This window comes from Cyrtonyx montezumae, unplaced genomic scaffold, assembly GCF_038088225.1.
Source record: "Cyrtonyx montezumae isolate F1298 unplaced genomic scaffold, pur_monq_1.0 scaffold_10, whole genome shotgun sequence".
Classification (NCBI taxonomy): Eukaryota; Metazoa; Chordata; class Aves; order Galliformes; family Odontophoridae; genus Cyrtonyx; species Cyrtonyx montezumae.
Window position 1 is genome coordinate 57,664,210 of NW_027071826.1, and position 25,293 is coordinate 57,689,502.

Here is a 25,293-nt window from a genome sequence, read left to right on the forward strand (position 1 = left end):
CTTCGCTGTGATGGTGATGGGGACGCACGTATCTCTGCTCCGATGGCGACAGGGACGGCCACGAGCTGATCGCCGGTTGCCGTGGGGGTCACCGGACCCATCACGGGGGTCCGAGTCCCGTACCCCGGTGGCATGGTGGTCCCTGGTGCCATCCCTGGGGTGGGAAAGGGGTCATCCCCAGGTTCATCCCTATCTACGTGGCGCAGCGGCGCTCAGTCCTATCCGGGCCCTGGGTGTCTCTGCCCCCACCAAGGGCACTGGGAACCCCTTACATCCGCCGTGCCACATGGCGGGCTGCTATGGGACGCTGCCACCATCCCACACCCTCAGTGGGGCGGCGGGGGCACCCCGACACGTGGCAGAGCCCTGTGCCCCTAGTGACGGCGCACGCTGGCTCCTCAGGCCCCCTCTGCCACGCGGTGTGGGCCCGGGGGACAGCAGCACTGGAGAAAGGCTTTTATTCGTTAATACAAGAATAGATCTTCTGCAATAAATACCCTAATAAATAACATCTCCAATAAATAAACACGCAAAGACGCACCGAGACGGTGGGCGTGGGGCTCGGCCCCGCCCCCAGGACAGGCCCCGCCCCCCTCAGGCTCCGCGGGGGTGGAGCTTTGTGGGTTGCTAAGCAACGGAGGGGCGGGGCTTCGGGCAGCCCCGCTGAGCTCGGGGGGTGGGTGGGCGGGGCTTACTGCGCTCGGGGGCGGAGCCTGCTGCTCCTGGGCCGGGCCCTATTCCTACGCTCAGGAGGGTTGGTCCGTTCGTGGGCAAAGCGGGGCTCGCTGCTGCCGTGGGGGAGGCCGTGGCTCCCGGCCCCACAGGGCCCCACGCACCCCGGCGGGTGGTACGGCGTGACCGCCCCTCGCGTCAATGCACAGCGAGGTGATGGCAGGATGGCACCGGCGGCACTTGGGGACGGGAGGCCATCCACCAAGGCACAGCAGGGTGATGGGACATCACGGCCCGGCCCTTAAGGCACCGTGGGGTGACGTGGGGGAGGCCTGTGAGGGCTAGAAGCCTCGCCTCCTGGGATTTTGTGGTCAGGAGCCCCCATCTGTTAAGGCACAGTGGTGATGGGGGGGATGCCGGCTGGCTTTGGTGGCACTGTGGCATCAGGACCCCCGTCCCTTAAGACCTAGTGGTGATGGTGGGGGCCATGAAGTGGCTTCGAGTGGCACTCTGGTATCAGGAGTCCCATCTGTCAAGGCACAGTGACAGGATGGTACGTAGGTGGCGTGGTCTTGGTGTCTGTTTGGGACAGAAGGACAACCTTTTAGGGCATGGTGGTGATGTGGGAGGCACTTTGGGATCAGAAGACCTGTCCCTTCATGAGCAGTGGTGATGCTGGGGATGTGGGGTGGCTTTGATGGCACTCTGAGGATAGAGAGGTCATGGGGCGGCTTTGGCGGCACCTCAGAGTCTGGAGCCCCATCTGTTAAAGCACAGTGGCAATGGTGGGGACGTGGAGTGGCTTTGGTGTCACTTTGGGATCAGAAGACCTGTCCCTTAACGCGCAGCGGTGATAGCGGGGACTTGCAGTGGCTTCGGTGGCGTTTTGGGGTCAGGAAGTCCATCTCTTAAGGCACAGTGAGGTGCTAAGGAACATGTGGGGTGACTCTGGTGGCACTCTGGGGTCAGGGCCCCCGTCTGTTACGGCTCAATGGCGACAGCGGGGACATGGAATAACTTCGGTGGCACTTTGGGATCGGGACCCCCACCTGTTGAGGCCAAGCGGCGATGGTGGGGACCGGGAGCCCTGTCCCCCTCTCGGTGAGGCGGGGGGCCCTCAGAAGCCCCTGGTTTCTAGGCGTAGCGTGACCACGGCGGGCGGCACCTTCTTCTTGAGACGGTTGAAGTCTTTGGCCGAACGCCACAGCCATGTCTGCAGCTCCTTCAGCAGCCAGAAGTCATCCATCTTCTTCAAGAAGTCGTTGGGGGCGGCAGAGGAGCCAGGGGGCAGCGGAGGCCCGGCGGGGCCAGCAGGCAGCGGGTAGCCCAGGGAAGACATGACACCAGCGATGCTGAGCACCAGGCCCTGCAGGCTGGAGCAGAAGTGGCCGAGGCGATGGCGCAGCTCCACCGCTCCCACCTGGCCGTCCAGGCCGCGCAGGTAGCACAGCAGGCGGCTGTAGGCTCGGTAGTTGGCCGCCAGGCGCGCGTTGTCCGTCAGGCCCCGCCACAGGTCCAAGTCCACCGTGGCACTGGGCACCCGCTCGGCCCGCGCCAGCCGCGGCGGGTTGAAGTCGGGCTCATTGAAGGGCGGGCCCAGGTAGTTCAGCTGTAAAGGGGCGAGGAGGTGTCAGGCATCCCCCTGCCCAGCACGTCTCAAGTCTCCGTGCTACCCCGTCTCCGGATGCCACATCACACCCCAGGTCTCCATGCCCACCGTGTCTCCCTGTCCCCATCTCACCCCTGGTTTCCACATTCCCCTGCCCATCGTGTCCCTTGGCGCCACGCTCACCGTCCCCATGTTCTCCGTGTAGCCCCGCATGCCAAGTTTCCACGTGCACGTCCTCCACCTGGACACGCCCGCCATGTCACCTTGTTCCCATCATGCCCCTGAGCACCATGCCCACCCGTCCCCAGTCGTCCGTGTGCCCACCTTCCCTCCACCTCCAGCCAGGTGAGGCACCCAGAGTACTGCCGAGACAGCAATGCCACCATCACCATTCCCACAACACAGTCCACCAGCACCGGCAGCGAGAGGGGCACATCAGGGCAGGGACAACGAAACCTCCACCTGGGCTGGTGCCACCGGCAGGGAGGGAGAGGCGGTGGGGGGGGGGCCAGGGCTGTGAAGACGTTTGCACGCCGTGCCAGGAGCAGACACGAGGGCCTCCGGCACAGGGCGGCTCCCCTGGCCGCTGCCTTTGTCTGATGAGGCATTTCCTTGGCCTCCAGCATGGGTGGAAACCCGCAGCCTCGTGGCGTACAGGTGTTCTCCCACCTACAGTCCCAGTGCTGTACCCTGGGGACGCTGGAGGCTTACCCAGGCTGGGGGGGATGAGCAATTTAAGGGAAGGAGCGCTAGCGTCCTACTCACATAAGTGCCGGCGAGGGTGCGGAGCTGGTGTTCCAGGTAGCGGGTCAGGTCGTAGGTCTTCTGGATGGACTGGCCAGCACCCAGCTCCTCCGTGCCGTTCAGCGCAGGCACTGCTGGCAGGTTGCAGAGCGCAGCACACAAAAAGGCAAAGATCCCCCAAGAGTCTCCTGTGGGGACATGGGACCTCAGAGGGGGCCCTCCCGGGGGAGGGGACCTGGGGCACCCCGTTGCGCTGCGATGACACCTAGGGTGCTGGGGACGTGGCGGCGCTCCCGTGAGCACTCCGCTGCCCACCCCACCTCCCCTGGCCCTCCCGGGGGGTGCAGACCCGGGGCTCGCCCATGGCACCTCCCCTACCCACAGGCCCGTGGCTGGTGGCTGCGCAGCCCCTGGGCTCTGGCACAGCATCGCGTGCTCATCACCGACCTGCGCATGGGGAAAGCGAAGCAGGGAAGGGCTGGGTGTGGAGTGGCGGCAGGGGGCCTCAGGGACAACAGTGTCCCCATGCCATACCCACCGATGCCACCGTGCCCATCCGGCATGGCCTCTACTCTGTGCACTGCCGACCACGGGCTGCAGAAACAATCCTTTATATGGTCTCAAGTGAGTGCTGCTCGCCGTGCTCCCGCCGGGACGTCCGGGTTATATTTGGGAACACCGAGTCACCTACCACCAATGCCGAAGCGGGCTCGGTTGCCCTCCTAAGCACAGCACGCCGGGCTCCCCACAGGGCTGCAGCAGCACATCCCGTGCCCGTCCCCATCCCTGCCCTGCTGGGAGCCAGGGGCCAGGCAGCGAGGCCTCCGCCTGGGAAGACCACAGCTTGGCACAGCGCGGCGTCCTGCAGCGGGCTCCCCAGGGAGGCGAGGGCGGCTGGGAGCCCTACAGTGCCCTCGTGCGTCACCGCTCCCCCGTCAGTCGCTGCTGGGAGGCTCGGGAAGTGAGGAGCAGCCAAGCCCCGGTGACGCACGTGGGCCCACGGGGACACCCCGTCTGCAGCAGCACCAGCTCCACGGCATGGCTTCGCCCACCCAGCGGCGGGCACGCAACACGCGCGGCGCGACGCGCATCACGACGCACCGTGACCCACGGCTGACCACACGGGTGCCACGTGAAGCTGCCGGGTCCTGGCACGGCGAACGTGGGGTGCGTGCGAGTGAGCGTGTGAGCGTGGGCTACGGGCGGCAGGGGGCCGCGTGGCGCTGACTCACCCGCCCCCGGGTGTTTGCTTTGGCTCGGCCCCACGCGTCCGAGCCCGGCACAGGCGCTCGCAGCCCGGCGCGGCAGGGCTGGCCGGACCCTCACCCACCGCCAGCTCGGGTTTCCAGATTGGGATTTACACCCGGCCCCAGGCACCGCATGGCCAAGGCAAACAGAGCCCGGGTTGGGGGGGGGGGGTTGAGGTGTGGGAGGGGATGGGGGGGCCAGGACAGGGAAGAAGTCGGATGTGGTGGCTCCATGGTTGAGGATGCGGGTGCTGCGGTGTGGATGGACAGAGCTGGGTGGCGGTAGGGACGTGCAGCCACCGTGGTGACTCTGTGGTGGCAATGACGTGGCCGCGGTGCAGCGCTGCTCGCTCAGTGGTGGCCTTGCGGCTGCAAATGGCTGCGAGCCACTTGCATCCCTGTGTGGCACAGTCACTCTCCCCTGCCCTTCTCGGGGTGGAAAATGACTCAGCTCCAGCAGCCGCGTGGCCCCGGTGCCAGAGGGAAGGGGGTGACCGGCACAGCTGGATCCCGGTGATGTCAAGAGGAAGAGCCCGAGGGCTTCAAAACCGACCCTGGAGCAGGGCCAGGATGCTCCCAGCCCACGTAAGCAAAGCACAGAGCAGCTCTGGGGCAGGTGGAGAGCTGCGGCCGCCCCCCTGGTGCTGCAGGTCACCCCCCTCCCCACGCACGTGCCGGACACTGAGGGGGCCAACAACGGCGTCAGCGGGACAGCTCATGCGAACGTACCCCTGTGCGTCACAGCAAGGACGTCACCCGTGGGTGGCCTCAGAGGCGTGGGACAGCACAGAGCTGTGAGCTCCCCCCCCTGCAGGGCAGACCCCCCGTGAGCGGCTGCTGCCATTGTGCGCGCTGAGCTGTTCCCCGGGCACGCAGTGGGCAGCGAGCTGCCGGGGTCAGGCGTGACCACAAGCCACCAGAGCTGCTTTCCCAAACGCGTCGAGCGAAGCAGAGCACTGGCTGGGGGATGGGGACCCCCGAACCCAAGGAGCTGCTGTATCTGATGGGCCAGCGGCCAAGGGACGGCAGAGCCCCGCGCTGTGGGGTGGAACGGAGCTGGGACGGCCCAGACTGAGCGCGGTGTGGAGGAGCGGGGACGAAGCAGACAATGGCAGTGGCCTTGGCTGCCCCCAGCGTGGCTCTCCCCGTGTGCCTTCGTGAGAACGTGGTTGACAGTGACACCTGCACCCCACATCTCTGTGGTCCCCAAGCGCCGGAGGGAGAGATGCAGGCATCCTGCCCTCCCTGTGCTCTGAGACCCCTCAGTGCAAGCAGGGAGCAGCAGGAACCCCCGGACCCACTGCAGTCCCAGCCGCGGGGACCCGTGCCTCTGCCCCACTGCGTTACTGAGAGCAAAGCTGCTCCCCGACGGCGGCCAAGAAGTGTGCAGGAGCACAGAGGTGCGGGGGGAGACCGGCCCCATGCCCCCCCGGCCATGCATGTACTCGCAGCTCACACTGAGTGTTTACATCCTGTCTCCTCCGTGTGTTTATAAATGCATCCGCGCACGGGAGACTCCAGCGAGGCCGTAATTAGCGGGGCCTGGATTTTCCATCTGGCCCCAGCCCGCGGCACTGTGTCACCCCCCCCCCCCCCCCCACCTCCTGCCGGAGATGGGGGCTCAGCCCCTAATCCTGACCAGACCCCGCACCTTGGGCCGGAGCCCACCTGGATCCCAGCGGCAGAGCCCCACGCACCCCAGCACCCACAGAACGCCAGCACTCCATGTCCCCGTGGGCACCCGGCGTCCCCGTGTCCCAAGCGACACCGAGAGCCGTGGCTGCAGGAGCCGTGCTGGGAGCCAGGGACTGCGCAGCACCAAAGGCAGCCTGGCCCCTCTCCGGCCTGCAGCGGAAACAGCCAGCGGGGGCCAAGAGCGGGGGGACCGGGGGGCTACCCTGCGGGCAGAGCGGGGTGCACGGGGTCAAGCCGCGGGCAGACGGTCCCGGTGCCAACCCGTGCGGCGACAGCGAGCCCCGTGCCACCCCCCCATCCCCTCTGGACACACCGCCATCGCTGCCAGCTTCCTCTCCGGACACCCCGTGCCGAGGGGACGCCGGCAGAGGCCAACCCCCCCGCCCCCCACCGTACCCCAGCAGTGCCAGGTATGCACCCAGCACCAGGGGCACCTGGAGCAGGCAGGGCTGGCGTGCTGCCGCCCGGACATCCTGACCATGCCAGCACGGGCACATCTCCACCTCCCCACCGGGACGTGTCCACTGGCACTCGGTAGGCACCTGAGGGGCTGGGCAGTGAAGCTCACGGCCAGCCCGCTCACGGCTCGAGGCAGGTGGGCGCAGGGCAGGGTGTGATTTACGGCACACCGTGCCACTTAGCGGGGCATAAATCTTCCCCCGGCACAGCCCTGTAAGCAGAGCCCTCTGCATTTCCCTTCGGAGGCTGCTGGCGGGCTGGGGCTAATGCAGCCCAGATGTGTGCAGGGACCGTGCCCTCACGCCGCCTGCTAACAAGGCGCGGGGACACGGCAGCCCGGCGGACCTGAGCCGTGTCCCCGTGCTGTCACCGGGCCGCTGTCGGCCTTGCCTGTGGCAGCGGCTCTTGGCGTCACCGGCTCGCCGCTGGCCGTGCCTCCACGGGAGCCAGAACAAAACGTGGCCTCGGCCTCGTGTCCCCAGTCCCAGGGCCGCCAGCGCCCACAGTTTGACCTTTTAAGGGTTGTTTTCCAACATTTTCCCCGTCCTTTCCGTGCCCGGCAGCCCCGCTGCCCTTCGTCCCCCGTGGCCCCAGGGTAACAAAGCCGCCCGGCGGCCGCAGGGAGCTCCGCAGAGGGGGCATTTCCTGGCACCCCGAAAGGGGCTGCCGTGTCCCACCGGGTCCTGCCCTGTGCGGCGCCCGCCTGCCCCACGAGCAAAACCCAAGCCTGGGGACTTTCCTTTTTCCTCCCCTCTGTCAGTCTCAGGTTTTAATTCTCCGTGCTAAGCGGCGTTTCCCCGCCTGGTAATCACAAACATGCATGGAAAAGAGGCAACGAGAGAAAGGGGGAAAAAAAAAAAGAAAAATCCCGAAAAAAAAGTAAAGGGTGAGGGAAAGGGGGGGGGGGGGGGGGGGGGGGGGGGGGGGGGGGGGTGTTAAATCAATCCCGAAGCCAGACGGACGTTTGAATCAAACCGTGCTGCAGTCGGCGCGGCAGACCCCCACCCCTCCGGCCCCGCTCTTACCTGGGGGCTCCCCGGCCACATTTAGCATAGTAGAGTCAGGGTGCAGGTCTGCGGGCGCGGGGAGCCCGGCGTGTGTCTGCTGCAGCCCGAGCCCCGCGCCGATGGACACACAGACGGCCGCGCTCGCTGCTCCACTCTGCCCCGGCTTTCGTTTGCTTGGTTTTGTTTTGGTTTGGTTTTTTTTTTCTTTTCCTCTCCTCTCTCCCTATTTGTTTTGGTTTGTGTTTGCTTGGGTGTTAGGTGGCAGAAGCGGTCCGGGCTGCGTGTTTTTGGTGTGTGAGTGTGTGCACGGTTCGCACCACGCTCCGGCTCCCTTGCTTGCTGCCTTTCCCCCCTTCACCTCCCTTGATTTGCTCTTTTGATTGGTGTCCAGGAATGCAAGAATAAAAAAACGCGAGCTTGCATACACCCTCTCTCCAAGCTGCTGCCTCTTTTTTTTTTTCTTTCTTTTTTTTTCTTCCTTCCCTCTCTCTTTTTTTTCCTCTTCTCGAAATTCAAGTGTTAAGCAGAACCAGGTTGCTTTCAAGAATGTATTTGATGCAATTGGATGCCAAGAACGGGCTCCATTCATTTCCCTCCCTCTCCCCGGGGCTCCCCTAGGGCTCCCCAGGCGTGCCGGAGAGGCTGTGTCCGGGCCGGGCTCCCCTGAAGCAGGAGCAAACCCCGAGTACCGGGGAGGGGGGGGGGGGGGGGGGGTCTGCGGGATGGGGGTGGGAGCGACTCCCTCCCTGCATCGCCCCCCGGGTGCTGGCCGCCTCTCGCCTTTTGTTAGTGGCCGCGATGGGAAGCGGGACGGGGCGGCGGGTGGGGGGCTGCTTCCTACCTGCTCGGAAATCCATGGGGGCAACCCAGGGGGTGGCAGCGGCACAGGGTTGGGGGGGGGGTCCCGCCCTCGGTACTGGGGGTGCCGTGGGGCTGCTCGCGCCGGGTCCGAGCTCCGCAATCCCATTTGTCGGCCCTGATCCCCGTGGGGGCCCGGGGGCGGCAGGCCGGGGGCTGCAGGCTACGTGCGTGCTCTCGCCACTCCGGCGCGGGGATGGCTCCTTGGAGGGGGGGGGGGGGGGGGCGTGGGGTGCCAGGCAAGGGAGGGGGAGAGGCGGAGAGAGGCGGTAGAGGGGTGGAAGGGCGGCAGGGAGGGCGGGCGATAGGGGGACGGGGCAGCACAGCTGGACAGACACGGATACGCGGACCACCGGAGTGCCCCGCGGCTTCCTCAGACGGCAGCTCCGGGGCGGCGGCAGGTGAGCACCAGGCAGCAGGGCCGGCAGGTGACTGCGGCCAAGGGCAGCGCAGCAGGCACGCAGCCCAGCCCCTGCCCCGCACGCCAGCAGCTCTCCCCCCACCCGACATCTGCTCCGCGGGGCTGCCAGCGGCCAGAGCGACGATGATGGAGCAGCCTCGGGAAGGAGCAGCCTCGGGAAGGAGCAGTCCTGCTCTGGCTGCCATCGGCACGCGGCAATCAAGGGGGCATTTCACACTGGGGGACGTGGGGCAGGCGTCCAGGCGGGCACGTGAAGCACCGGGTGCCAGCCGGAGGCGCGTGGCCAGGGTGCAGGGACGAAGGACTGCCAGGACACACGGCCCTCGTGAACCAAACCCAGCAGTGGTGCCACGCATCCCCTCTGCAGCACGGCAAAGCTACGGCAGCCCCAGTGCTAAGGGGAACGTCCTCACCGCTGCCAGCTCCCCCAGAGTGACGCAGAGCGCCCAGCAGGGCTGCAGCTGAAGGCACAAGCGTGGCACCGCTGACCCAGCCTTGTGCCAAGGGATCCAAGGGGCTCTCCCCACGGCACCCGGCCCCGAACACCCACAGCCCCGGGAGCCGCGAGGCTCCTTGGAGCGCTCAGGAAGGCAGCCGGCCCCAAGCGGTGCCCGGGGGGGGCGGGGGGGGGCACTGGGGGCAACCGGTGGGGAGGTGCCGAGGGGCCAAAGTCCTCAGTGGAAGGAGCACGAGGAAGGAGAGCGGCCCAGTGCCCCCAGCTCCAGCCGGCTCTCACGCGTAGGCGCTGCAGTCAGCTGAGGAGCTCCTCCGCACTGGGGCCGTGGGAAGGGCAGGCCCCGGGGGTACCGCGGGGACACCGTGCCGGTGGGGAGCTCCGGGAGGAGGAGGGGGACCAGAGGGGAAACCCGCGCCCGGGGCAGCACCGCAAGGACCGCCGCCCCCCCACCTCGGGTCCCCATGGCCGGAGGGGAGCGCAGTCGGCCTCGCCCCGCCTCTGCTCCTCGAGGCCCCATTGGCTACGCGGCACGTCGTTCCAGCCACTCTCCAATCCGCGGTGGCGGTCGTGTTCCGTCACCCAATAGCGAGCGCGTCGGCCGCAGAGGGCCCGCCCCCGCGCGGCGCCAGGGGCGGGAGGGGGCAGGGCTGAGAGCGAGGCTCCGCCCCCGATATCACGTGAGGCGAAGCCCGCGGCGTGGACGCCGTCACGGGGCCGCGCCCACCAATGGGCGGCCGGCGGGGGCGGGACGAAGGCGAGCTTCCGTCCAATGGGAGAGCGGCGGGCGCGGGCGGCGCGGGAGTGGGGAAGGTGGCGGCGCGGCGCGGCAGTGGGGGCGGGCGGGAGCTTCGCGGGGCCGGTGGGGGCGGGAAGGGCGGGGCGGGGCCACGCGGGGCGCTGCCGGGGACCGCCGGCCCTTGGGGACCGCCGCCGGCGGTGGACGCGACCAGCGGGAGTGGGGGAGGGGAGGGGGCGGACAGCCGTGCTGGGCCCGGGGGGGGGGGGGGGCGTCCCGCCACGTGCTCTCCCCGCGTCCCTACCGCCATGAAGTGCGTCATCGAAGGTGGCAACGTGAAAGGTGGGATGCGGAGGTGGGGTGGGGGGGGTGGGAGGGCGGTGGGAAGGTGCTGCCCACCCAAATCTGATCCCCCTCCCCCTTCCGCCCACAGCCCTGGGTCACGCCGTGCACGCACTGTCCCGCGTTGGCGACCACCTCTACCTGGAGCCCTCTGATGCTGGGGTATGGGCACAGGGGTTCGCTGGGGAGTGGCCGTGGCTCCCCCGTGCCAGGTGCCACCCCCTGTCCACCCCCAGCTGTCCCTGCGTGCCGCCAGTGCCTCGCGCTCTGCCTTCGCCTCCTTCCTCTTCGCGCCGCTTTTCTTCCAGCGCTATGAGCCAGGGGCCCCCTGGTGCCCGCTGCAAGGTGCTGATGAAGGTGTGAAGCCCCCCCCCCCCCCCAAAATTCCCCCTACATCTGTCTGAAGGGCAGGCAGTTATGCTGTCCCCGTCCCCAGTCCTTCCTGGGTGTGTTCCGCTCGCTGCCGGCTCTGGACAAGTCGGTGGAGCGCTGCTGGTGCTGCTGCGGCTCCGTGCTGGGCAGCTGGTGTTGCAGCTGCACTGCAAGCACGGTGAGTGGGAGGTGGTAACATCGAGGGGGCTCCCGGGGCTACGGGGGGGGGTTAACGGGGCTGTCCTGTAGGTGTCACCCGCACCCACCACCTGGCCTTCCAGGAGTGTGAGCAGCTGCAGGCCGTCTTCGACACACAGTGCTGCGCCAGCCGGCTGCGTGGTCCTGCACAGTGAGCACTCAGGAACATGGGGTGGGGTTTACCGGGTCGGGGGGAAAAGGGGGGGCACGGTGCTGAGTGCCCCCACTGCAGGGTGCTGGCGGAGGCAGTGGTGCACTTCCCACAGACGCTGGCGGAGGTGACGCTGGGAGCTGGTGCTGGGGGCCGAATTGGGTTGCGCAGCCATCTGGAAGAGGGCAGCGGTGAGTGGGGATGGGGGAGGAGGGGCGGGGAGGTCTGCCGGAGCTGGTGCTGACTGCCCCGCTGCAGAGCCTGGCAAGGCCATGGTGACAGAGCTGTGGTTGGCGCCAGATGAGTTCCAGGAGGTGGCGGTAGTGCCCGGTTCCCGCATCACTTTCTGCCTCAAGGAGTTCAGGGTGAGTGTGACTGTAACCCTGTGCCCCACATCCCAGGGGAACCTCGGCCCCACCAAGCCCCATGTCCCCACAGGGGCTCCTGAGCTTTGCTGAGGCCTCCAGCCTGCCCCTCACCGTCCACTATGATGAGCCCGGCAGGTAGGAGCCGGCTCTGTGGTGCCCCTTGTCCACCCAGAACCATCCTCCAGAACTCTTCCTCAGTCCCTGTATGCCCCCAGGCCGGCCATCTTTACCCTGGATGACCCCCTGATGGAGGCACACCTTGTTCTGGCCACCCTCCTGGACCCAGAAAGCGACTCACAGCCACCCCCTGCCACCAATGGGTAACGTCTCGTTGCCATCAGTCTGGATCAGAGTGAAGAGCCCCATGCAGTCGGGACTAGTGAACGCTCCTAATGCTGTCTGACATTTACCCACTCGCTGCCCCCTCAGGAGGATCTCCTACCCACCTGCCCCCTCTGATGACTTTACCGATGAGCTCGAGTCCTACATGGTGGCCTTGGAAAGCAGCGCCTGTGAGGGGGAGCCAGGAGCACCCCCTAGCCTCACCTTCTCCCCGCACACCCCTCACCCTGCAGAAAGCGACCCTATGGGAGGAGGAGGATGGAGCCGTGCCAGGGACACCCCCTCACAAGAAGGTGTGGGATGGCCACTGGCATGAGGAGGGATGGAAAAGGGGGGCAGAGGATTGGCATGAGCCTCTGACCCTGTGTCTCTTCACCCTCCCAAGTTCCGCTCGCTGTTTTTTGGTTCTGTGCTGACGTCGGGGGGGACTGGCCCAGCCCCAGTCAGGAGGTGCTGGCAGAGGACAGCGACGCTGAGTGCTGAGAGCCCCCCGTCATGATGCCACGTCACAGCATCTGGCACTGCCTGGCCACGCAGGACGATCCCAAAACCACCTCTTAAGACCCATTACAAGTTTATTTCCCAAACAAGCCTCCTGCCCCGCCTCCACTGCCATCCGAGGGGCGGGTCCTGCCCCAGAGGGCGCATTTGGTACGGTAGAAAGTGCAGGTGGGGGCAGGATCTTACAAATAAAAAACGAATGGAGAGAGGAGCGAGCTGGTGCTGGGGCTGGTGGCGGCGGGCACTCACTTCTTGGCTTTGGCAGAGTTGCGTGGCGGGGTGACAGGGCGGCCGGCGGGGTTCAGCCCACTGAACTGCCCGTACTTGCCCTTGTTCTTGTCTGCGGGTTTCAGAATCTGAGGGGAAGAGGGTGAGTGGGGGGGCTGTAGGCAGACCCCAGCGTGCTGCCAGCTCCCTGGCAAAGCCCTGGCTCACCTGGAAGGAGCACATGAGGGTCTCATCCACGCTCATCATGGCGCCTGCGTTGTCAAACTCCCCGCAGTAGTTGGGTGCAGAGAAGAGGGTGACAAGCTGGCGCTTGGCAAAGAATTCGTAGCCATCCTCTACCACCTGTGGGGTGGCAGCACTTGGATCTCCCTGTACCTTGTCCACAGGGCCCACAGACCCCCCCCAACCCCCCCACGGACAGCCTCCCCTTCAAAAGAACCCAACCACATCCTCTAGAGTAGATGTCCCCCTCCTGGGAAAAACTCCACTGGTATGAAACCCGGGTGGGGCCTGACCCCAGTACCTGGTGTGCCCGGCAGATGAGGTCCAGGTCGTGCTTGTGCAGGAACTTGGCCACCACCTCAGCCCCGAAGGTGAAGGAGACGCCACGGTCATTCTCGCCCCAGCCCTGCACATCCTTGTCAGGGTCAGACCAGAGCAGGTCACACAGCAGGCCCTGGTCAGGCACGTCCGTGGGTCGCATGATGCGCCGGATCTGCTCCATCGACTGCAGGTCAGGGGACAGCCCTGCATGGGACAGGAGCGTCAGGCGATGCCGTGGGGCAGCCTCTGGGCCCACGGGGCAGCCCCCCAGCCCTGTGCCCACCTCCGTGCAGCAGAAGATCTTCTCGTCCACAATGGCGGCAATGGGCAAGCAGTTGAAGCAGTCAGTGAAGGTCTTCCACAGCTTGATGTTGTATCGCCGCTTGCCTGTGAGGCAGCAGGGTGGGTGCTCACGAGGAGCCCTTCCTGCGGGCTGTGCTCCACCCTCCCCACCCCCTGGTGTCCCACACAGCGTGGCACTGAGCCCCCCGGGGGAGTGGGATGGGAGGACGTGGAGGGGGCTGGGATGGGGGCGTGAGGTCTGTAGGACTTGGAGGAGCTGCAGACGGGGATGGCAGAGGGGACTTTGGGATGGCTGTATGTCAGGGGATGGCACTGGGATGACAAAGGGAGGGGGTGTGTGTGTGGGGGGGGAGGGGGCGTCCCGTTTGTCAGCAGTGGGGTCAATACGGCACTCACACTCATCATAGAAGCCGTAGATGCGGTTGATGCTGGCACATTCGTGGTTGCACGCAGCAGGAAGAAGTTCTCAGGGTACTTGATCTTGTAGGCCAGCAGCAGGCAGATGGTCTCCAGCGACTGTTTGCCCCGGTCCACGTAGTCACCCAAGAACAGGTAGTTGCTCTCGGGGGAAAGCCCCGTACTCAAAGAGCCGCAGTAAGTCGTAGTACTGCCCATGGATGTCACCTGCAGGAGGAACACAGGGGGCACACAGTGACGGCTGGCACCGGGCCCATCCCCCTCCCACCCCCAGCCCAATGCTCACCGCAGATCTTGAGGGGGCCTCCAGCTCCAGCAGGATGGGCTGGCTCAGGAATATCTCCCGTGACTTCAGACACAGCCCCCGATCTCGTTCTCTGTCAGCTGCACGTTCTTCCCCGGCCGCGAGCCTTGCACTGCGTGGGGTTGCGGGGGGGGGGGGGCGGCCTTCAGCAAAACCCACCACACCCCCGGAGCCCCCACAGAGCCGTGCCCCAGCAGCCCTGCGCTTCTGCAGCCCCCCCCCCCCCCCCCCCCCCCCCGCGGCTCCCATCTCCCCGCTGCCGACGGTCTCCCTCAGCCCCCATCCCCCCCGAGCTCCCCACGACCCCTTCAACCCCGCAGGCCGCGGCCCCGTTCCCCACCCCTCCCCCCCCTCGCGGCTCGGCCCCGCTCCTTCCCTCCCCTATTCCGCGCCCAAGCTCGTCTCGGCGCCCGACGCCCGGCGCTCACCCTCCAGGAGGCGGCCGATGATGGAATCGAGGTTGAGCTTCTCGGTGTCCGCCATGGCCGCCGGACGCTGCTTCCCCCCCCGGCCCGGCCCCGGCCCGCCCCGGCCCAATGGCCACCGAGAGCGGCCGGGGCGAGCGGCGGCTGGAGAGAGCGCCCCCTGCCGGAGCGGAGGACCGTCGGGGCCCCACGTCCCGCGAGGAGCGGCCGCGCGGGGCCGCCCGTTGCCCGGACGCTGTTGCCACCCCCGCCGCGCGGGGGACGCGCGTGAGGACCTCCGTGGGGACCGATGGGGCCGCTTGGGGCATCGATCCCCGTGCCGCCCGCGTCACCGGTGCCAACCGCGGCTCCGCCCGCGACCCTTGTGTCACTCGTGCCACCCGTGCCGTTTGTGCGCCCCATAGATGCCACCCCGCTCTTGCATGAGAGCCGTGCGGTGCCGCCGGACCCTGGCCCGGTGCCCGTGGCCCCGTTGGTGACATTTCAGCCCCGCGGTGTCAGCTGCGCTGCTGTCCCCGTCCGACCTCAGCAACTGTCCCCCGGCTCTGGCGCCGCTGCGTGCCCCGCTGCTCGTGTCGTGTGTCCCCGCGTCCCCAGATCTGAGCAGCCCGCGTCCCGCAGCCCCCGTACCCCTCTGTTGCCGTACCCCCGCGTCTCAGCGTCCTCGAGTCCGGGTGTACCCCGGCATTCCTCCGTCGCTGTAACCCCACGTCCCCCCTGTTCTCAAATGCCCCATTTCCCACGCCCTCGCCTTCCCTCCCCTCCATACCCTCCTGCTGCTACGTCCCCACACCCGTTTCTGCGTATCTTCGTAATCCCACGTCCCCACATTTCCATACTGCCATAAACCTTTCTCCCCCCTGCCCGCCCCCCCGTCCCCCATATCCGTGGAAACGGGTCTCTACGTATCTCACACATCCCCGTGCCCCCACATCCTCACGTCCCCACAAGTTCCCTCGTATCCCCCTACCCATACCCGGCGTCCCCATTCCCTACATCCCCGAACCCGGGGGCCCCCACACACCCCGCACCCCACACACTCCCCGACCCCGTTCCCCTCCCGCCCCGCCCCGCCCCGCTCCCTCCCCCGGGGACGCCCCTCTCCCGCCGGAGGCGCCTCCGCCGCCGGTGCAGAACGGGCACAGCTCCGCGGGCACCGCCGCCGCAGCCGCGCGACAGCGACAGCGACCGCCGGTGGGTGCTGGCGGCGGCCGTGCACGCGCGTCCGCGGGTGGTCGCGTGCACCGTGCCACGCGTGTCCGCCGGCGAAATTGCGGGCAGTCGTCGCGCCAAGCCAGGGGACGCGCGGCGCGGCACCGCGCGGCGCCGGGGACGGGCGGGTGGAAGCCGGGGACAATGGGGCTCTGTGCCGTTAAGCCGGGGCACGGGGCTATCCCACTGCCAGCGGCCACGCGTGACTGCGGGGCGCTGCTCGTCCCCCGTGGGGCCGTCTCCGTGGGGGGCCGCGTGGCCGCGCGCGCCTCGGTTTCCCGCAGGGAGGCACGGTGGCACGGGGGGGTCACCGGCGCGGGCTGCTCCCCGCTGACCGCGTCCCCCCCCTCCCGTCTCTCGCAGCCGTCTGACGCCCGCAGCATGGTGAGTGGTGGTGGCGGCGGCCCGGGGCTCGCGGGCAGGGGGCCCCTTCCCGTCGGGGCGCGGTGGTGCCGGGCGCTCAATGTGGCAGCACTGTGCCCACCGCCGCCGCGTGACCCCACGGGGACAAGGGGACGCTTTGTCCGGGAGCTGGCACCGCGCCCGGGCACCCCGACACCGCCGACCCAGCGATGTCCCGTGGCTGCCCGACGTCCCCCCTAAACCCACGCCCCCCGCGCCCCGTCGCCGGTGCCCCGCAGCACGCCCCGTGGCTGTGCGGTGCCGGCTCAGCCGTGCCTTGTGACAGCTCTCGGTGGACCAGCTGAGCGCGGAGCAGGCTCCGGGCATGAAGGAGAAGGAGTGGGTTGGCCCCGAGGCACTGTGCCCGGGATGGCAGGAGGAGGAGGTGTCCGACGGCGAGGGCCCCGAGGACAGCAGGCACCCCGACCCCACTGCCCGGGCTTACGAGGCGCTGCAGCGCACCCTGCGCCTGGAGGGGATGCCCCTCACCGTAGACCGCACCAGCCAGCCACGCTCCGGTATGGGTACGGGGGGCGTGGGGAGGTGGGGTGGGGGGATGGCGAGGTACCAGGGCTTGGTGCAGCCTGCAGATGCTGGGGTCGTGCTCCTGGGTTGTGGTGCCAGGCCGGGGACACGGGGCCGCTAGGAGGTGGGTTGGCAGCAGGGCACAGTGCTGGGCTGGGGATGTGGTGCCGAGCTGGGATTGCGGTGCTGGCGTGGGGATACAGTGCTGGGCCGGGGTCATCGTGCCAGGCTGAAGAGCCAGGCTGCTCACCCCATGCACCCTACCACCACCTTGCCACAGGATTCGGCCCACTGGATATGACTGTGTGCGTACTGGGCTCCCCCACCGCCTTCCTGCCCATCTTGCTGGAGGGCGGCACCTGCCGCCCAGGTGAGTATGGCCCCGTTCCCCCAACCTGGCACCCAGCAGCCCCCCCAGTGCATGGGGACTCGGCCACTGCTCATCCTGTGCCACCCACAGGTGCCATGGTGCTGTGCCTGGCACCGGCCTGGGCCACCCGTGTGCCCTCGGAGACGTCACCGGGCGCGTGGTCCCTGCTGCTCTCCAGGGGGGTCTCCTTCGAGGCAGGGGGCTGCACTGCTCTGGAGGAATTTGTGCCTCCCCGGCGTGCTACCTACGTCACTGGCACATTTGGGTCCGAGGGCAGCTGGGAGGCCGAGCTGGCCCGTGACCTCGACTGCCCCACCGGGGGCTCAGCACCGCTGGCACACTGGCTGGAGGACCCCCTGCTCTCTCGCTGGTTGCTGTCTGCCCGCGCTGGCCTGCCCGTGCCCCCAACCCTAGCCTTCATCACGGGGCCGTGGGAGGCCCTGCCTGAAGAGCCCACATCCCCCGGGATGCGCGTGGTGCGGCTGCAGGACCCCCAGGGCCAGGAGAGCCTGGTGCGGGACGAGGTGGGCGCCTTCCTAGGGGGCAGCACCATGCAGCCCTACGACCAGGTGGGCACAGCAAGGGGACACGTGGCGCAACGTTGGGGAGAGAGTGGGACGCCGGGGGGGGGGGGGGGGGGACGTGGTGCTGCGGTGGAGAGGCACAGGGTGGCATGACGGTGGGGTGGGGTGGAGCGGGACGGGGTGACACGGTGCTGCATGGGACAGGGGTGACAGAGGTCTGGTGGCTTGGGGTAACACGCTATGGCATGGGGCAGGGCGGCATGCGGTGGGGTGAAACGGTGCTGGGAAGGGATGGCATGGGGTGACACTGCCCCACGCACAGGTGGCAGTGCGGCTGTCAGGGTGGCGGTGGCGTGGAACGGACGCCTGCAGCACTCACAGGAAGGCGGAGGGCGAGGCAGTGGCACAGGCAGTGGCAGCCCTGCTGAAGGGGCTACGGGAGGAGGAGAGCGTCCTGCTGGAAGCCCTGGTGCCCACCGCCCGCCTGCCCATGCTGCCCCCACGTAAGACCCCCCCACTCGGGTACCCACCGCCCAGGATGGGCCTCCTGGGCTCCCTCACATCCACCCCTGGGTGGGGGGGTGGCTGCCTTGGACCCAGTCCCTAAGGGTGGGGGGAAGGTGATCTCCTGCCCCTTCTGCCCCCTGGGCCGGGGGTAAGTACGGCGGTGGGGGGACTGTCCTTGGCCATTCCGTGGGGCTGGGGGTACGGCAGGACGAGGTGGGGGCCGCGGGTGGGGTGCTGCTGTCCCTGCCCTGTCACTCGCCCCCCAGGCAGCGCAGCCCCGCGGCTGCCCATGGCCCTGCGCATCTGCACCGTCGTCTGCCGGTCCTGGGGAGACCGGCCCCAGCTCTGTCAGGTATGGTCTGGGGGGCGGGGCCAGCGGGGCCACACCCGTGGGTGGGGTCGGAAGCCCCAGCCCCTTTCCTGTGACCCCTCCCCTTGGGCTGGGTGGGGCAGGGTGTGGCTGTGAGCATCCCCTCCCCATCGGCTCTGGGCGCACGCGCGTGACCCCACGCACCCCCATGCCCCGGGTGTTGGCAGCCCACGTCCCTGCTGCGGGGACACCCGCCCGCACCCCGGTGTCACCCCGCGTCCCCTCGGTGGCGTGTCCCCCACAGGTGGCCTGCACTGTGGGGCGGGCAGAGGCACCGGTGCGGCACGGTTCAGCGCTGCCCTTGGGCCTGGACTCCAGCCTGCAGCAGTGGGGCCTGGCAGATGGGGCACAGCGGCGGGCACTGTCGGGGCGGCTGAGGGAGGCCACCGAGGCTGCCATGGCTGCCCTTATAGCCGCAGAGGGTGAGCTGAAGCCCGCTCAGCGTGGCGGTGCCCGTGCTCGCACCGACATCCTCGGTGAGTTCGGAGCCCTGGGGCTGCTCCCTTAAGGGGCGAGTGGGGCTGGCGGCCTCGTGGCAGCAAGCGTCGTCCCCGCTGCATCCCCAAGGTGTGGATTTCCTGTTGGCGTGCGTGGACGACACGCTGGAGCTGGTGGCCCTCTCGGCCAACTGCCTGCGCTGCCTGGAGACATGCCTGCTGGCTGAGGGCATGGGGCACGATGTGGGGCAGCCTGCCGGAGACGTGCCGCGGCTGCTGGCCGAGTGCCTGCTGCACCGGGCGCAGTGCCACCTAGTTGAAGGCAAGAACATCCTGCTGATCGGGGCTGGCGGAGTCAGCAAGAGCTTCGTCTGGGAGGCAGCGCGCGAGTACGGCCTGCGGGTGAGCACACGGGGCCAGCGGTGGGCTCCAGGACGAGCACTGGGAGCTGCTACTGTCAGTAGGCTTTCTTCTGTCCGACGGGGACAGAAACGAGGGATAGGGCTGAAGATGGGCCTGGGAGCTGCACTGGGGATGGGGGCGGGAGACATAGGGCCAGGGATGAGGACGTGGACAATAAGGAGCTGGTGAGAACGGGCATGGGCTGGGCACTGGGACTGGCTGGAAACTGGGAATTAGAGACGGGGACACGGGCGATCGTGACTAGATGGGGACAGGGACAGGCTGGGCATGGGGGCAGGGCACCAGGACCAAGGACAGAGGGAGATTCATCTGGGAGGCAGCCTGTGAGTATGGCCTGAGGGTGAGGCGAGGGAGCCCACTAGTAGGCTTCAGAGTGAACGCTGGGTGCTGTAGCAATGGCCGTCGGTAGGCTTCGGAGCAAACGCCGAGCGGTGTGACCATGGAGTGGGCACCCCGCCTCCCACCGCCCCATGGTGCCACCAGCTCGGTGCTGCAGATCCACCTGGTAGAGTCGGACCCCGAGCACTTCGCGGCGGGGCTGGTGGAGACCTTCCTGCCCTACGACAGCCGCGAGCACCGTCGGGACGAGGAGCACGCCGAGCACGTGCTGGAGATGCTGCGAGCCCGCGGGCTGCGGCCTGACGCCTGCCTGTCCTACTGGGACGACTGCGTGGTGCTGACGGCGCTGCTGTGCCAGCGGCTGGGCTTGCCCGGCTGCCCGCCCTCCGCCGTGCGCCTGGCCAAGCAGAAGAGCCGCACCCACCAGCACCTGCAGCGCTGCCGTCGCGGCCGCCCGCCTCCTGCCGCCTTCGCCGTGCCGTGCTGCCGGCTGCGCAGCCACGGTGACGTGGAGCAGGCGGCGGGCACAGTGCCCTTCCCTGCTGTGGCCAAGCTGGAGTTCGGGGCGGGCGGAGTGGGCGTGCGGCTGGTGGAGAGCGCTGGGCAGTGCCACGCACACGCGGCCCAGCTGTGGCACGACCTGCGGGCCGACGTCGACCATCCGGGCATCGGGCTGGGCTGGGGCAACGCCATGCTGCTGATGGAGTACGTGCCAGGCACCGAGCACGACGTCGACCTGGTGCTGTTCGAGGGCCGGCTGCTGGGTGCCTGGGTGTCGGACAACGGCCCCACACGCCTGCCCGCCTTCCTGGAGACGGCGGCCGTGCTGCCGTCCTGCCTGCCCGCCGACCGGCAGGCCCAGCTGGTGCGGGCAGCCCTGCGCTGCTGCCGGGCCTGCGGCCTGCACCACGGCGTCTTCAACGTGGAGCTGAAGCTGGGCCCCGCCGGGCCGCGCCTGCTGGAGATCAACCCCCGCATGGGCGGCTTCTACCTGCGCGACTGGATCCGCGCCGTCTATGGGCCCGACCTGCTGCTGGTCGCAGTGCTGCTGGCCCTGGGCCTGCCGCCCGTGCTGCCCGCCCGGCCCGCACCCCGCCAGCACCTGGCGGGCATCATGTGCCTGGCGTCGGAGCACGGGCAGGCGCTGCGCGGCGGTGTCATGGCGGCCCTGCAGGGCCTGCAGCAGCGTGGCCTGGTGCGCCTCAACCCGCTCTTCGAGGAGACGGGCGGGCGCTACGAGGAGCCCTGCCTGAACGTGGCCTGCGCCGGCGGCAGCCCCGCCGAGGCCTGCGGGCGGCTGCTGGGGCTGTGCCAGGCGCTGGGCATCGACTCGCCCCACTACCCCGTCGGCCATTTCCTCTCCCACTTCAAATAGCCACGGCAGAGGGCGGGGACGCAGGGCTGGGGCTGGGCTTGGCGTCCCCCAGATCCTCTCCCGGAGTCCCGCACCCCAACCCCCGGACTCTTGGGGTTGGGGTGTGGGTCTGCAGCAACGAGGAGACCCCGCGGCACCTGCTGTGGCCCTCAGCAGCAGTGCGGGGGGCCCTGCCGCAGCGGGGAGACCCTCCGGCAACCGCCGAGTGTGGGGAAACCCTACGATAACGGGTGGAGAGATCCCATAATAACAGGCAAAACATGAGGAAACGGTGCAGTAACAAAACAGCGTGAGGAGACCACACTGAGCGCCGTGAGGCCCCGCAGCAGCGGCCAAATACCGGGAGGCCCTACAAAAGCACCCGAGTGAGGGAGACCCCATGGTAACAGAACGGCACGGGGGGGCCCTGCAGTGCCAGGCGTGCAGCACGGATAACTAAGCAGGGTGGAGGAGAATCTCCCTGTGATGTACAATCCCAGGACGGTGCCACGCGACAGCACGGCGTGTCACAGCCTTCATCACTGACAGCGGGGAAGTGGCATCTGAAAGCCATCCAGTGACCCTACAGTGACCCTACAATAACACGCAGCCTGCGGGGCACCTGAAACGCTACAGCAACAGCAGTGACCCGACCATAGCAGCCCGTGTAGTGCCTGAGACCTCGGAACAATAGACCACGTAGTGCCTGTGTGACCCCGCAATAACAGCAGTGACCCCACAATAACACGTGAGCCCACGTAGTGCCCGAGACCCTACAGTAACAGCAGCGTCCCTGCCGGAACTCACAGCCCACGTAGTGCCTGAGACCCTATAATAACAGCAGCGACCCCACAGTAACACAGGAGAGCAGCGAGCAGTCCAAGGCCTGGTCGGGAGTCTCTTCTAGGGGTCGTGTCCAGTCCGACCCCCCCCCAAGCAACCCCGTGGAAGAGGCATGACCCCAGTGCAGGGTGGGGGGCACACCCCCATGGCCCTGCACACCAATAAAGGCTGCGGAGCGCCAAGGCAGCTGCGTCACGGCCCCTGGTTATTTTGGGGAGGTTCCCCTCCCAGCGACCCCCCCCCTCCCCCCTCCATCCGCGGGGCCCCGTGCGCCAGCGCTGACATTTGGGGCCGACCCCTGCCCTTTGGGAGACACCTGAGCCCTGGGGGGGCGGGGCTAAGGGTGGGGGCGGGGTTAGGGGCGTGGCCACGGGCGCGGACTCCATGTCCCGGGGTGCCCCGCGGCGGGGATCCCGTGTCGTTCCCCCCCCCCCGTGACGCGGCGTGGCCGTGGACGGGGCGGGGGCCGTTGCGGCGCCGCAATGGCGGGGGTGTTCGACATCGACCTGGAGACCGAGGAGGGCAGCGACGGGGAGGAGCCCGAGCTGGGCGCCGTGAGTCGCGGGGACGGATGGAGCTGGAAGGGACAGCGGCGAGGGGACCGGGGGGGGTGGGGGGGGGGCTGAGGTCGGCAGCGTAGGAGCCGGGGAGTGGGAATCGGGGATCCTGACGGAGGTGACTGGGACGTGGTGGGGAAGGGGACAGCTGCGAGATGTAGATAGGAGGACCGGGACTGGCTGGGGACGGAGGTGGGGATGGGGAGAGTGAGATCTGGGACCTGGCGGGGAGAGGGACGTGACATAAAGACGGGGTAGGGAGGGGGGAGAGGTGACTGGGAGTGTCTGGGCGTGGGACAGGGCTTCAGGGGTGGTGAGAAGCTGTGGGACCCGGTGGGGAGGAGGACGGGATCTGGGATCAGAGGTGGTGATGGGAAGACTGGGACCCTATGCGGATGGGGACAAGGGACCCGGGGGGAGCAGGACCCGTCCCAAGGATGAGGGACAGGGCAAAAGCCGATGCGCCGTGTGGCACTGATGCCACATCCCCACAGGAGATGGAGGTGGAGCCCCGGGGGAACGGCCTGGAGTGAGTGTAGGGTGGCACCGAGGGGTGGCTCTGACGGGGCTCCATCCCTACTCACCACCCGCCCACCGCCACCCCACAGGCCCGTGGGGCACTACGAGGAGATCGAGATCTCAGAGAGCAGCGTCAACAACGGCCCCGAGAACATCGGGCCCCACTGCTTCGAGCTGCTGCGCGTCCTGGGCAAGGGCGGCTATGGCAAGGTGGGGGCTGTGGGAAGGGGGTGGCCGTGCACGTGGTTGGGGTGTCAGGGAGTTGGCCCCCACTGCCCCGCAGGTCTTCCAGGTGCGCAAGGTGCAGGGCACCAACACAGGGAAGATCTTTGCCATGAAGGTGCTGAAGAAGGTAGGGAGGTGCCGTGGAGCGCTGCGTCGCTGTGGGACCCCCCTATCATTGTGTGGCACTCTTCCCTCACCGTGTAACCCCCATCCCAGGCTAAGATCGCCTGCAACGCCAAGGACACAGCACACACGCGGGCTGAGAGGAACATCCTGGAGGCTATCAAGCACCCCTTCATCGTTGACCTCATCTATGCCTTCCAGACGGGTGGCAAGCTCTACCTCATCCTGGAGTGCCTCAGTGGTATGGGGGGGTGTGGGAGCGGGCATGGAGGGGGCACAGCTCATGGCCCTCCGGCTGTTTGTTGCAGGTGGGGAGCTCTTCATGCAGCTGGAACGTGAGGGCATCTTCCTGGAGGACACGGCCTGGTAGGGGCGGCACGCGTCCCTCTGTGTCCCTACGTGTGTCCCCACGTGTCCTCAGCCTGGAGGAGGGCACTTGGGGGCTCCTGGAGTGCTGCTCATGTTCCCCCCCCCATGGCACAGCTTCTATCTCAGTGAGATCACGCTGGCACTGGGCCACCTGCACTCCAACGGCATCATCTACCGTGACCTCAAGCCAGAAAACATCATGCTCAACAGCCAGGGTGGGTACGGTGCTGGGGGAGCACCCTGTGGTGCCGTTCTGGGGGCTCACCCCCTCTGGACCTCCCGCAGGTCACATCAAACTGACGGACTTCGGGCTGTGCAAGGAGTCCATCCATGATGGAGCAGTCACCCACACCTTCTGCGGCACCATTGAGTACATGTGAGCAGGGGGAAGGCTTCCAGGGCAGGCTGGGCAGAGCATGCACTCAAGGTGTCCCTCTCATTGCCCACAGGGCCCCGGAGATCCTGGTGCACAGCGGGCACAACCGTGCAGTGGACTGGTGGAGCCTGGGTGCCCTGATGTATGATATGCTCACCGGATCGGCAAGTCACCCGAGGGGAGCTGGGGGGGAGCATGCGGGCAGCACGGGGGGGCTCATTGTGGCTGACCCCCACCTGGCAGCCCCCGTTCACGGCAGAGAACCGCAAGAAAACCATCGACAAGATCCTGAAGGGAAAGCTGGTGCTGCCACCCTACCTGACGCCTGATGCACGTGACCTGCTCAAGAAGGTGCCTCCCCCCATTCCCCCCCACCCCATTACCACCTGTATGTATGGAGGGGGACAGCTGGGACCCCTGTGTCCTTTTTCTCGCAGTTCCTCAAGCGCAACCCTAGCCAGCGTGTTGGCGGGGGGCCGGGTGATGCAGCTGATGTGCAGGTAGGGGTTGGGGAGGGGTACAGCCATGCTCCTCCCTCCCCCCCCCCCCCAACTCACAATATAACATTTGTTCCTCTGCAGAAGCACCCCTTCTTCAGGCACATCAACTGGGAGGAGCTGCTGGCACGCCGCCTGGACCCTCCCTTCAAACCCTGCCTGGTAACCGGGGAGGGCTGGGGTGGCGGTGGGGGGGGGGGGGAATAGTTGAAGGGGGGCTCAGAGGACAGCAGCCATGTTCCTTCCCCCCCACACAGCAGTCGGAGGAGGACGTCAGCCAGTTCGATGCCCGCTTCACACGCCAGACCCCCGTGGACAGCCCCGATGATGCCATCATCAGTGAGAGTGCCAACCAGGCCTTCCTGGTACGGGGAGGATGCACCAGGACAGGGGTCCCATTGCCCCCCCCCCCACAATCCTGTGACATTCCCTTCCCCCAGGGCTTCACCTACGTGGCCCCGTCTGTGCTGGAGAGCATCAAGGAGGGCTTCTCCTTCCAGCCTAAGGTGCGCTCCCCCCGCCGCCTCAACAGCAGCCCCCGCACCCCAGTCAGGTACCCATGCCAGGTTGGGAGGGCACTGCGGGTATGCTGCCCCCTCCTCCCCCCCACTACCTGTCCGTCTTCTGCAGCCCGGTGAAGTTCTCCCCGTTCGAGCCCTTCAGGTCTGCGGAGCCCATGGAGCTGGGGCTGGGGGGTAGCACCCCCCCTGAAGGCACAGCCCCGCTGCCCATCACCTCTGCTAAGAAGATGCGGGGGGGGCGGGGGCGGCAGCCCAGGTAGGGGGTGGGGGAGGGGATTCAGGGAAACGGTGCCTTGGGTTGAGGGGGTGGTCCTGGGTACGGGTGGCCGTGGGTACCGCCCGGTGCTTGCGGGGCCCATTAAAGCATGAATCAGGTGCCGCGAGGTCCCGGCCTGCTCTCG

The 25,293-nt window shown here is 67.7% G+C and overlaps 6 protein-coding genes across 7 annotated transcripts in view; 3 read left to right on the plus strand and 3 right to left on the minus strand.

The window, feature by feature from the left end:
* The window catches only part of PATL1 (PAT1 homolog 1, processing body mRNA decay factor), a 66,791-nt gene that overhangs the window by 21,936 nt on the left and 19,562 nt on the right, over positions 1-25,293 (minus strand). The gene's annotated exons all lie outside the window — the stretch shown is intronic.
* On the minus strand, positions 1,182-7,521 carry CLCF1 (cardiotrophin like cytokine factor 1). Its single transcript, XM_065755776.1, has 3 exons — positions 7,452-7,521; positions 3,047-3,213; positions 1,182-2,281 (listed from the first exon to the last, which is right to left on the minus strand). The coding sequence occupies exons 1-3, from the start codon at positions 7,477-7,479 to the stop codon at positions 1,790-1,792; spliced, it is 687 nt and encodes a 228-aa protein (XP_065611848.1). The 5' UTR covers positions 7,480-7,521; the 3' UTR covers positions 1,182-1,789.
* On the plus strand, positions 10,182-12,161 carry RAD9A (RAD9 checkpoint clamp component A). The gene is given in 15 exon segments (XM_065755777.1): positions 10,182-10,247; positions 10,339-10,409; positions 10,484-10,567; positions 10,569-10,604; positions 10,684-10,738; positions 10,741-10,797; positions 10,869-10,968; positions 11,050-11,159; positions 11,227-11,333; positions 11,407-11,471; positions 11,552-11,656; positions 11,766-11,925; positions 11,927-11,971; positions 12,064-12,112; positions 12,115-12,161. Coding segments are annotated over 15 exon segments (1,125 nt in total). The 5' UTR covers positions 10,182-10,213.
* Positions 12,236-14,496, minus strand: PPP1CA (protein phosphatase 1 catalytic subunit alpha). The gene is given in 11 exon segments (XM_065755478.1): positions 12,236-12,535; positions 12,615-12,749; positions 12,931-13,171; positions 13,250-13,337; positions 13,650-13,700; positions 13,703-13,821; positions 13,823-13,877; positions 13,957-13,974; positions 13,977-14,039; positions 14,042-14,086; positions 14,403-14,496. Coding segments are annotated over 11 exon segments (981 nt in total). The 5' UTR covers positions 14,458-14,496; the 3' UTR covers positions 12,236-12,424.
* CARNS1 (carnosine synthase 1) lies at positions 16,310-20,989 on the plus strand. The gene is made up of 8 exons (XM_065755503.1): positions 16,310-16,531; positions 16,819-16,908; positions 16,999-17,477; positions 17,755-17,935; positions 18,206-18,291; positions 18,554-18,785; positions 18,877-19,148; positions 19,666-20,989. Exons 1-8 carry the CDS (start codon positions 16,339-16,341, stop codon positions 20,881-20,883), a joined length of 2,751 nt encoding a protein of 916 aa, XP_065611575.1. The 5' UTR covers positions 16,310-16,338; the 3' UTR covers positions 20,884-20,989.
* On the plus strand, positions 22,086-25,152 carry RPS6KB2 (ribosomal protein S6 kinase B2). 2 transcript variants are annotated; one of them, XM_065755492.1, is made up of 15 exons: positions 22,086-22,259; positions 22,757-22,791; positions 22,871-22,991; positions 23,065-23,133; positions 23,223-23,370; positions 23,438-23,495; positions 23,613-23,713; positions 23,784-23,874; positions 23,948-24,038; positions 24,118-24,225; positions 24,312-24,374; positions 24,456-24,533; positions 24,629-24,736; positions 24,812-24,924; positions 25,002-25,152. In XM_065755492.1, exons 1-15 carry the CDS (start codon positions 22,188-22,190, stop codon positions 25,150-25,152), a joined length of 1,407 nt encoding a protein of 468 aa, XP_065611564.1. In that variant the 5' UTR covers positions 22,086-22,187. The 2 variants fall into 2 exon arrangements, with proteins under 2 accessions (XP_065611564.1, XP_065611565.1); XM_065755493.1 differs by having other exon boundaries at positions 22,087-22,259; positions 24,812-24,877; positions 25,002-25,143.